At 39.7% G+C, this 10,840-nt stretch overlaps 2 protein-coding genes across 7 annotated transcripts; one reads left to right on the top strand and one right to left on the bottom strand.

The window, feature by feature from the left end:
- Nucleotides 1-1,828: 1,828 nt before the first annotated feature.
- LOC123477088 lies at nucleotides 1,829-5,002 on the bottom strand. Of its 5 annotated transcripts, XM_045180436.1 has the most exons (11): nucleotides 4,566-4,991; nucleotides 4,356-4,505; nucleotides 4,222-4,290; nucleotides 4,088-4,156; nucleotides 3,954-4,022; nucleotides 3,820-3,888; nucleotides 3,686-3,754; nucleotides 3,214-3,620; nucleotides 3,053-3,145; nucleotides 2,447-2,678; nucleotides 1,829-1,960 (listed from the first exon to the last, which is right to left on the bottom strand). In XM_045180436.1, the coding sequence occupies exons 1-11, from the start codon at nucleotides 4,849-4,851 to the stop codon at nucleotides 1,920-1,922; spliced, it is 1,554 nt and encodes a 517-aa protein (XP_045036371.1). In that variant the 5' UTR covers nucleotides 4,852-4,991; the 3' UTR covers nucleotides 1,829-1,919. The 5 variants fall into 5 exon arrangements, with proteins under 5 accessions (XP_045036371.1, XP_045036368.1, XP_045036369.1 ...); XM_045180433.1 differs by having other exon boundaries at nucleotides 1,829-2,678; nucleotides 4,566-4,998; XM_045180434.1 differs by lacking the exons at nucleotides 3,686-3,754; nucleotides 3,820-3,888 and having other exon boundaries at nucleotides 1,829-2,678; nucleotides 4,566-5,000.
- Nucleotides 5,003-5,198: 196 nt separating this feature from the next.
- Nucleotides 5,199-10,840, top strand: LOC116927607 (probable sodium/potassium/calcium exchanger CG1090). 2 transcript variants are annotated; one of them, XM_045180438.1, is made up of 12 exons: nucleotides 5,199-5,579; nucleotides 5,648-5,657; nucleotides 6,821-7,004; nucleotides 7,288-7,560; nucleotides 7,627-7,727; nucleotides 7,868-8,055; nucleotides 8,242-8,462; nucleotides 8,569-8,856; nucleotides 9,395-9,496; nucleotides 9,566-9,697; nucleotides 9,763-9,903; nucleotides 9,970-10,840. In XM_045180438.1, the coding sequence occupies exons 2-12, from the start codon at nucleotides 5,649-5,651 to the stop codon at nucleotides 10,026-10,028; spliced, it is 1,698 nt and encodes a 565-aa protein (XP_045036373.1). In that variant the 5' UTR covers nucleotides 5,199-5,579; nucleotide 5,648; the 3' UTR covers nucleotides 10,029-10,840. The 2 variants fall into 2 exon arrangements, with proteins under 2 accessions (XP_045036373.1, XP_032790527.1); XM_032934636.2 differs by lacking the exon at nucleotides 5,648-5,657 and having other exon boundaries at nucleotides 5,200-5,579.

Below are 10,840 nucleotides of genomic sequence, written 5' to 3'. Positions count from 1 at the left end.
AATTCAACTGGTCGGCTTAAGATCCACTCTAGTCTAGGTCGAGTACACAGCTGATGAATCAGTTACCTATTTCTCAGAAAAGAAAAAAACCGGGAAAACCAACACAGGAAGAACCGTGTTGCCCACTGATTGGTTGCTGTGGAATAGGTTATCGATCCAAGGACACGGAGCCAAGAGGCGAGCATGTTTTCACCGTATTAATAGACCGATAAGAGCTAGACAACTGAGAGTGTACTACATACTGCTACTAGCCATGGTATTTAGCTGTTCCAATGAAATCTCAAACATTTTCTTACCCATTTCCCTTTCTTCCTCTGAGGACGAGCTGTTCTTCATAATCAAACTAAATCTACTGTGCATTGACTATATTTCGCGCTTGAATGTGTTTCACTTCCTTTTGTATTACTATCACCTTATCCTTTTAATTTCCTTTTTCAAAAATCGGGTGATGGACCATGGTTTTTCTTAAAAAACCAATCCACCGACAATAACGAATGACACTCGCACAGATTGAATCGTGTCATTCCTATTCTTTTGAAACAGCTTCATGCACGATGTTGCATGAAGAAGGGAACAACCCAAAGTTGCAAACGAATACTTGATCCGAAAATGAATTGGCAGTCAAATCGACACCCCGTTGGGTGTAGGGCGGTTTCATAGTGACGGCACTTAATGGCAAAAATATCGCATCGCAGGAACTCAAACACGTAGGGTCTCAAAACAAAAAGAAGAGCAAACGAGCAATCGACGTTCGCTTATCTTGATAATTGAACCTGATAATAGCACCATGAATCCTGTCATTTACATGAATGCGTCGTCGTAGATCGATCTTTTCCGATGACCCCATCGGGGCAGGTTGATTCAGAGCCGCACGTTCAGCAAATGATTTTGACTTACGTTTTCTAACGTATTCTAGGCTTTAAAAGGTGACGAATCAAAACTGAAAAATTGCATTGCGCGTTTCTTAACAAACCAAAACAAATATGTAGCTATACAGTATGTATACTGTAGTAAGGATACGATTCGAACATTTTTGTCAATTGAGATTGAAAGAGTATGGCTGAAAATGTCCACGACTAATGGCATCAGTGGTGCAATAATGGAAAAGAAAGAAGATCTCCGAATGACGACGTATTTCATCGTATCTGTCGTCGTAAAGCGAGATTCCAAAATGAAAAGATCGATCCCGTTGCGGGGTAAGATTACTGGGCAGACAGCAGAGACAACCAGCATATCGATCGTCTGCGAGGAAGACGGTCTATGACCTTAGTTAACGCAACGCTGCTAAAAAATCTCAAACATTTTTCATTTCGGTCTCTTTGTCCGACCGTAGCCGACCATAGCTTCCTGTACATCGGCTGCAAATTGAACTTGACCAGTAATACTCTCCATTGCATCCACGGGTTTTCGCGTGGTAAAAGAAGCAATCATCCGCTTCGGATAAACAGAAAGCAACGGGAGCGATGAGTATCTTCATGTCTCTACCCGCTCGAATGAAGTCTAGATGCTCTAATATTTTATTTGGCTTTACTTATTTAACGAATAAGTTTGCTTCAAGGAGCGCGCATTATATAATGGAAAAAATATTCACGGAGATAAAGAAGCGACTAACAATACGGAGAGCGACATTGCAAGTTTTTTTTTTTTTTTTTTTTTATGTCTTAAAACATGGGAAGAGAAACCGGCTGGCATGATCAGAGTTATAGAGTTGATGGTACGCTCACCCTGTAGGATTTGGCCATAAGGCTTTGTCCGCAAGTGTTACTTATCTACCGCAGAGGCGCCTGGTGGTTGTTTGGTGCAATGAAACGAAATATTTTCGCGCGAGTTTGTTTAAACCTTTGTATTGATGTTAACTTCTGGTTTTGGCAATGTATTTTTTGCGTGAATAGAAGTTCTTGACATTTTTTTATTCGTTTTCATCTGCGTTCTTTCTTTGGAGAGGTAAAAATTACGAAATCGTTTTGACTCTGTATGAAATCGTATGTGAACATATTGCAGAATTATATATGGCAGCGACTCTTCGTGTTCAAAACAAAAGACATTTAACAGTTTCAATTTACATATTATTTATTGGATGAGCAGCCGTCACACACGACATTCTTTACAATGGCTGAATGATTATATAGCAAAACAATGGCTTTCACGATGACTTCGTGAAGAATTATGGCACTTGCAGCATTCTCAGAGGCAAAACAAGCAAAGGGTTGGACCCAATTTCCCTTGTAGGGTCGAAACATCAGAACAAGAGCGTGTGTTGCTATTCCGTTTTTTATAGGCGCTTCTATGTCCTCACCGAAATCTACTATCCCATGCCACTCCAATCTTGTTGCATGCCATGTCAAGTCTTTTTTAAGCGACACCTCGTCCCACATCAGGCTACCCCACCGTTCCCAGTTTTGTAAATTTTCTAACGCCTGCTTCATGTTTTGCAACGCAAGTTCATTAAAACCATACTTGCATTCAGATGAACTTAGCCTCCGTCGGAGTGTTGACAAACTTGGAAGAGGTAGGATGTTGTTATTCTTCAGATGAGTATAAGTCGAGCTGCTTTTTAACTTCAGGAGTAGGCATTGCATTAAAAAACCACTGTCATATTTCATGGAATGAGATCTTCCAGATGTAGCTTGCAGTTCAGCTTTCCCCTTCAAAATAAAGGTGTTGATGATAACTCTCTCCTGTAAATTGCAACACAATTTGTTTAGTACAATGTAAATGTAGACGAACTTCAATATTCCACTAATTTATTTGTCTAATAATTCATGAAGGAATTTCATTATCAATATAGATTTCACTCAAGTGAAAATTTCTAAATGTCTCACTTAATAATTTTGTTATGTAGTCCTACGTCATTAGAAATAATTCTTAATAAAATTTTATCATTGTCAATTATTATCCATTTGAAGCAATTAGAAAATATTTAAATGTGGTCCACGAAAAAGTGCAATATCTAAAAGACCAAAAGGTAAATAATAGTTACAATATTGTTGATTTGCAAAATGTTATATAAACTGTTCTAGGAATAAATGAATATTGTTGGTGGTAAACTTACTCCGTGACTGAGGAATTTTATTTGTTCATCCAATTGATTGGCAGTAAGGGTTGTAATTTTTTCTTTTAGATTTCCAAGGGTTTCCACAATTTCCTACATACAAATCAAGAGTAATCGTAATTTTTAACCCTTTAAAATGTACCAAATGTGAAATTACGAACCTGCCCATAACGCTTCATTCGCAACAATTTCTGTCTGCAGGTATTTAATTTTTTGCGATTTTCTTTAAGTTTCAATTTCAGGCACTTTAAATGAGTCTCTGATCTTGTTCGATAACATTTGGCGGTTATTAGTTGTTTGTCTTTCTCTCTGACTTGCTGTTTAAGCTCCACAATAGCACAGGATGAGCACTGACCAGTTTTTTCCATTTGGCATGTTTTGCAATTCGTAGGCAGTCTTATTTGACATTTCTTTTTCGTATGTTTTTTGAAAATAAAATCTGCCATGCCATCTTTGTCATTCTCTATGAAATTGCTTTTAGGGGAATTTTTTTCAGGTGCATTACTTTTCTTGATAGCACATCCTACAATAGAATGTTCTTCATCTTCATCCATTGCTATCTTGTTTTCTAGTAAATGTTCATAATTGTGAATTTAGTCGTAATTAATTTATGCTACATGTTTGTTGTTTTACCTGGAGTGTTCTCGATAGCACATCCTACAATAGAATGTTCTTCATCTTCATCCATTGCTATCTTGTTTTCTAGTAAATGTTCATAATTGTGAATTTAGTCGTCATTATGTTATGCTACATGTTTGTTGTTTTACCTGGAGTGTTCTCGATAGCACATCCTACAATAGAATGTTCTTCATCTTCATCCATTGCTATCTTGTTTTCTAGTAAATGTTCATAATTGTGAATTTAGTCGTCATTATGTTATGCTACATGTTTGTTGTTTTACCTGGAGTGTTCTCGATAGCACATCCTACAATAGAATGTTCTTCATCTTCATCCATTGCTATCTTGTTTTCTAGTAAATGTTCATAATTGTGAATTTAGTCGTCATTATGTTATGCTACATGTTTGTTGTTTTACCTGGAGTGTTCTCGATAGCACATCCTACAATAGAATGTTCTTCATCTTCATCCATTGCTATCTTGTTTTCTAGTAAATGTTCATAATTGTGAATTTAGTCGTCATTATGTTATGCTACATGTTTGTTGTTTTACCTGGAGTGTTCTCGATAGCACATCCTACAATAGAATGTTCTTCATCTTCATCCATTGCTATCTTGTTTTCTAGTAAATGTTCATAATTGTTAATTTAGTCGTCATTAATTTATGCTACATGTTAGCTGTTTTACCTGGAGTCTGTGATATTGATGTAGATCCTTTACTATTACGTTTTTTTGGTGGAAAGTAGTTCGTAGGTTGATTCCCTGTGTGGTTCACACTAAAAATGTCTTTCAAAGGTGTGCGACTTTGAGTGCGACTGGCAGCTGCACTTTGTTTTACTGTATGGACAAATTTATACAGTTATTATGTAGACTGCCATAATATTAATTTTAACTTACCCAGTAAATGTTTTGGTATTGCTGAGGGAAGCAATCTCCATCTGTCATATGGATAAAAGTCCTTACCAACTGTGATTCCTTTCAATACATCACATTTGTCAAAATGGATGTCACAAAGTCTTGATTTTTCCAACAATTCAGGTAGCACAAATTTCCAACTGGAAAAGTTCTTCTTCGGTACATGAAACAGACCAACTCGTCTGTTCTCGTCTTGGTATATGTTGCCGCAAATAAAACACGACATTTTTTTGGGTAATTTCCCATTTGAGGTATTTGAACCAGCCATTCTCACGATTCCTTGGAAACGCTTACTGGCTTAGTTCTACAACGCTACGGTGGTGGCAGCAGGGTATATTAGTAACAGCAAGTCACGTGACCAGCACTTGGAAAACATCCCCAAAACCCTATGACAAAGCCTTATGGCCAAATCCTACAGGGTGAGCGTACCATCAACTCTATAACTCTGGCATGATCAATAAAATGCCGAGCCGAGAATTTTTGGAGCCTAGTGTGCGTTGAGGTTTTTTTTTTCGGCAACGTCCCGCATGTGCATCGTGGCGCTAAGCTGTGCGCATGCGCCAAAAACTGTGTTTCCCGCCCCTAGTGTGTATGCAACTCACCCTCTCCGCTTCCTTTTCGGTCTCTCTCCTGTCCTAATCCTCAAGGAGGAGGAAGAGTTGGCTTTCATAATGGCCGAAACACGTCTAGTCTTCTCGGCTGGACGGCGTGTGTCGGGTGTTTGAATTCCGACTAGTTGCCATCTTTAGCTTTTCGGCCCTTCTCGCCTTTTGCCGATTCATTGTTGAACCCGATTGCGAGTGACATCTTTATTCTTACTTTATTCCAAGCCCATTGCACAGACTAGCATAAACTATGCAAGGCCATTGAAGAGCTCTGCTTCTTTTCTAAGCAGCACTGGTGTCTTGCCTCGATTCTCGAGATACAGCAAAGAATTCCAACCGGCCGAAGATTCACCCCCTTCGTTTTCAAATGTCTTTTCACAGCCAGCAAACGGTAAAAAATACAATAAAATAAAAAAAAATAAAATAAAATAATCGCTCTGTTAATCTCGTTGAATTTAGGATGCAAAATGTATGTCATTTGTGTGTGCTCAGCTATTGTAAAGCTTGGAAATGACAACTAGTCTTAATAGAAGGTTTCTGTTTAACTCCAAATTGCGTAGTGCCTTAAACAAAGAACGAAGCCGGCTAAAAAATAATTCACATGCTTTCGTCGATTTCCTTATCTGGTATCGTTTTATCCAGTCCTACTGTGGCGTATGTTCGCCGAACACTTGTCTAAGTGGTGCATCGCCGCGTCACCAGCAATGGGGCTCGATAGCGACTGTGACATTCCCACCGAACGGAAATTATTACTTTTATTTTTTGTTTGTTCTGTTGAATTAGTTTAGATTAAACGTGAAGGTAATTAGGTTTACAATTCGTTACATTTCTGGATTGTTGGTAGTTGTAAGCCATTGAATTCGATGTAACTGGGAAACGTTATTGACACGTCTCACGTCCAATTAAAGGTTTCTTGCTCGACTTTTTGGAATTTACCTTTGTGTTATGTCAAAAGAAAAGTACAAACAGTTTGCGTTGTACCGACTGATGCCCCACTTGGTCCAGACCAGTTCATCTTGGTTGAAACGTCTAGGACAACATTTTGTCAACTTCACACTTTGAAGTCAATTTTTAATGTTTGCCAACATTTTGAAAATATTCCTTCCTTTATTTTGGCTCGATTTGGAAAAGGACGGGGAATTGATGGGTTCTATTCGATTATCGACTCGCTTGGTGACGCTTGCATCTTGTTAGTTTGGTCCTTTTGTGGAATAGCCGAATAGGACGAAAAGGGAAAAGAAACGTCATTGATCGCGTTACCAAGACCATTTGGCAACGTGACAGCTGGACTGAACAATAGCCCAGGATAACGATCTTAGTTGATGAACATGTCTGGGGTTTCCAACTGCTCGATGTGTGTTGCATTTCTCGCTGATGTTTGCGACAATCGCTACCAACAGAAAATGTAGTGCCAATCCTCAGGGATTAAATTAGATTGACGTTAAAGTTGAGACGTTACGCAAATCCTTGTCGATAGTTTCCACCTTCAAGTTAGACTACCTGCACTTTACCTGGCGATTGTCCGCGTTTTATGTTGCAGCTCTGCTCAGCTCAGCTAGAGTGTAGTATCGATCGTGCTATGTAATTTATTCGTTCTTGTGTTTTATTTTGCTGTTGTTTTTGTACTTTTAGACTGAGGCGAAGAAGAATGATGGACTGGGTTTTGTTCGCTGCAAGCGCGTCAACCGCCGGAAATGCATGTGGGCTTATCTAATTGGACTGGGAGTTCTGGCTGTGATCTTGATGACATCCCATCTACCACGCTCTAGCCTTAATCCATCAACTTTCGTCGATAACGATGACCAGCTCGGAAGCGGTACGTATTTCATGTCACGACGTTACTCAGTTATAATTAAATCTAAAAACAAAAAGTAAAGAGCAAACTAAACAAAAAAAAAAAAAAGAAAGAAAGAAATTGCTATTTAATTTATTGTAATGACAAAAATCCTGCATCTCTCGTCAACAATTTTCTACATTAAATTGGATTTATTGACCGATTGGGTGATTGCCTAGCAATAGGACTTTGTGAAATCCCCGTCATTATTTATAACAAATCTCTTTTGGATGGGCTGTGACATTTTGCCATTTGCTGGAATTAGGGATGTGGAGACGTCATTTGTTGACAAATGAAGACAATGAAGCATCTTCTACAACGACAACATCAACAACAGCAACGCCTAGTCTGAACCCTTTTAATGGAACCAATTGCACTCCGCCGGCTATTAAAGAGTTTCCGCGGCCAATCATTCCACAATACGTGAGAGCCAAAGGCGGTCTCGTTGTCCACCTGCTCATTTCAGCCTACATGTTCCTAGGGCTGTCAATCGTCTGCGATGACTATTTCGTTCCTGCGCTGGAAAGAATGGTCGAGTGTACGTCTCTCACTTTTCATTTCAACTACAACATCTTCGTTTAATGCAACTCTCATTTTTGAACAGCTCTTCACATGTCGCAAGACGTTGCGGGAGCGACTTTCATGGCAGCAGGGTCGTCGGCCCCCGAACTTGCCACTGCTATCATCGGTGTTTTCATAGCTAAGGTATAGCGTATAGATGGTGCTTTTCATTTCTATGGGCAAATATGGCGAGGGGTTGAATTCACAATCCGATAAATGTTTTTGTTTTATGGGTTTGTTCTTTTTTATTTATTTATTTTTATTATTAATTTTTTTTTTTACAGGACGATATAGGTATCAGTGGTGTTATCGGTTCTGCCGTTTTCAATATCATGTTCGTTATTAGCGTGTGCGCCCTCTTCTCCGGAGGTGTCATCTACCTCAATTGGTGGCCGCTCGTTCGCGACTGCATCGCTTACTTTGTCTCTATTTTCGCTCTTCTTTTCACCATTTACAATGAGGTGGTCACATGGTAAGCGCAAATATGGCGGTGTATTTAGGAAAAGTACCACCCAATCCCCTCCTCCTCCTCCCCCCTCCCCATTTGTCATGATTTTCCACCTGTTTACCACCATTTTGAGTTTTTAAGTCCATTAAAGCTGAATGCTTTCATTCTTCATTCTTCTATTCCAACACGCTCGCAATGGGTGGCATGAAGGTACGAGTCCACCATTTTCCTCTTGCTTTATGTGGCCTACTGTGTAATGATGTACTACAACTCTGAACTGGAGCGATGGGCCAACACCCTACCGATTCCAATTCCCGACTACGCCCGAAGACTTCCTGGTGGAGAAAACGCGTCGCTAATGCCCTACAAGAATCTAGACGTAGAAGGAGGTGGACCGTCTGGAAAACTCTACACTGACGAAAAATCTCCCGGTAAGACTTCGTCTCTGCATGCAGTTGCAATTTGGCTCATCTAGGTGGGCAGGCTGATGAAATGCGATATCCTTTTTTTAATCGGTTTCGTATCCTTTCGAAACAGATTCTGCCAAATCTTCGATTGACGGAAACGCTGTCGGCGTCGACCCTACTTCACTTGGCAAAATTAAGGAAGAGGAAGCTGAACGGTTTTCGCCTTGGGACGCACCGATCGCATTCTGCGATCGAATCGTGTGGGCTATTTGCTTGCCATTGCGTGCTGCTGCCTACTACACCATGCCGAACTGCCGCTTAGAGAAGTGGGGCAGTTGGTTCCTCGTTTCTTTTTTTATCAGCATGTTGTGGATCTCCATCTTTTCTTACGTCATGGTCTGGATGATTACTATTATTGGTTAGTATTTCGCGACTGCCGGCTATCCTCCCCGTACTATCACTAGCAATAAGCAACGATTCACGGTGTTACCACCTACTGGGGACGGGTAGAAGCACTTTTCTCAAATGTTGTATACGAAAAGTCTTGAGACTTAAAGTTCTAAGAACATTAAAGGTAGACGTGGACGAACTGGTTCCTCTTCGTGATGTGGCCGTTGAGATCTAAGTTACGTTGGGCACGACCAACAAACTTCCTGGGTATTAACATTAACGAGGGAAAGAACTGTTTCTGCAAACAGTCCAACACAAAGAAGGCCAATTGTGATGTGATGTTCACAACGCCTTGTGCGTTGCCACGCAGCGTATACGACGTTGAATACGTAGGTATGGAGTAAGTCTGTCTGGAACGGAATTCACTTTCAAAGTGGGTTTCTTCATCACGATGGGATACATTGATACGAAAGTTCTTTTCGGTGCACTTTTTTTTATCATGAAAAAAAAAAAATAAAAAAATAAATAAATAAATAAATAAATAAATTTTGTACGTACCTACACAGGTTTCACGATGGGAATTCCGGATACAGTGATGGGCTTGACATTCGTGGCCGCCGGTGTAAGTATTCCAGACATTTTGACCAGTTTGGCTGTGGCGAGGGAAGGTGAGTTATTGACCAAACTATAATAATTTTGAATACTGCAACAGTCTTTACAGTGTTAATTTTAACAAGGTTACGGTGACATGGCCACATCCAACGCCATTGGCAGCAACGTTTTTGACATTCTTATTTGTCTCGGGTTACCCTGGTTTCTTCAAACTGCCGTTGTTAGTCCAGGAAGTTTCGTGCGGGTCATAAGCAAAGGTTCTCGGATGGAAAGTGTACAATTTTCTGGTCTAATAAGTCAACAATTTCTATTGAAAACGCAGGCTTGACATACTCCACGCTTTCATTGCTGTCAACAATTGTTTTCCTGTTGGGCGCCACGCATCTCAATGGGTGGAAATTAGATCGCAAATACGGAGTGGCACTCTTAGGCTGGTATTTCTTCTTCATGATCATCGCTTCTAGTAAGTTGCATTGTTCAATCATGAGACACCTAAACATTATTAATCTGTTTCAAACTATTATTGTAGTGTACGAGATGAACATATTCGGCTACTTCAATCCACCAGAATGTGACAGTGATTTCTGAGAAATTAGGCGCTTTGTTCTAGACCACCGTCCCGGATTTGCACTAACAAAAAAACAACTACAAAAACAAAAACAAAAAACAGCCAGTTATCTATAGGAATCAAGTAGTGATAACCTGTATTTAGCAGGCGATGAAGCTGGTCACTGGTTTGCATGTGATGAACTTATACAGTGTTCCAAAGTTTCATCGGGCGCTACAGCTTTCGGCCACGCATCCGTAGTTGTCGGTGGAGCGCAAATTTTATATTCTTCTATTCCGTACGGATATAACGGCAACGAGGTTTTCTTTCACAATAACATACACTTGCGATTCATCTGTTGTGTAGCACAAGACCTAGTCTGATATGTTCACTAATTGTTTCTCGATATAGTCATCGTTCTCTTGTTTGTTTACATACGATAAGTATCTTTGGTGTTTCGACGTGTGCCAATGTATTGATGTTAAAAAATTCAAATTGCTTTCAATTTTCCTCCACCCCCCACTCCTTTTTTTCTTTTGATTATTATTATATAAATCAATTATCCAGTATTATTACGTTTCCTAAGCATTCCACCTTGAAACCTTGTTAATCGTAATCAACATGTAAGGGGAAGTGTTCTGTGAACGATGAAGTTTAAAAATGTTCATTCCGACTTTATTCATCATAATTTAATATAGTGTTACACCAAGCAGTTGTGCATACATGAATTATGCATGGTTCTCATGGGAGAAACTATAGAACATTCTAAAATTCTAGCATACGTGTACTGTACTACTTCGGGTTAACAGCCTATTGCACCTTGAGCTAATAAAACAATCATTCGTCTAAAGTA

Source organism: Daphnia magna, linkage group LG10, assembly GCF_020631705.1.
Source record: "Daphnia magna isolate NIES linkage group LG10, ASM2063170v1.1, whole genome shotgun sequence".
NCBI classification, from domain to species: Eukaryota; Metazoa; Arthropoda; class Branchiopoda; order Diplostraca; family Daphniidae; genus Daphnia; species Daphnia magna.
Note: the sequence above shows the minus strand (reverse complement) of the source record. Positions and strands in the feature narration are given on the sequence as shown.

What these genes read in the sequence shown, in the direction of transcription:
- LOC123477088 (XM_045180433.1), bottom strand. Translation starts at nt 4,851, where the DNA reads ATGGCTGGTTCAAATACCTCAAATGGGAAATTACCCAAAAAAATGTCG. An exon ending in GAATGAAGCGTTATGGGCAG is followed by an intron (nt 3,146 to 3,213) that starts GTTCGTAATTTC and finishes ATTTGTATGTAG; the next exon opens with GAAATTGTGGAAACCCTTGG. An exon ending in TAAAATTCCTCAGTCACGGA is followed by an intron (nt 2,679 to 3,052) that starts GTAAGTTTACCA and finishes TGCAATTTACAG; the next exon opens with GAGAGAGTTATCATCAACAC.
- LOC116927607 (XM_032934636.2), top strand. Translation starts at nt 5,556, where the DNA reads ATGTCTTTTCACAGCCAGCAAACG. An exon ending in CACTGACGAAAAATCTCCCG is followed by an intron (nt 8,463 to 8,568) that starts GTAAGACTTCGT and finishes CTTTCGAAACAG; the next exon opens with ATTCTGCCAAATCTTCGATT. An exon ending in CTTCATGATCATCGCTTCTA is followed by an intron (nt 9,904 to 9,969) that starts GTAAGTTGCATT and finishes CTATTATTGTAG; the next exon opens with TGTACGAGATGAACATATTC.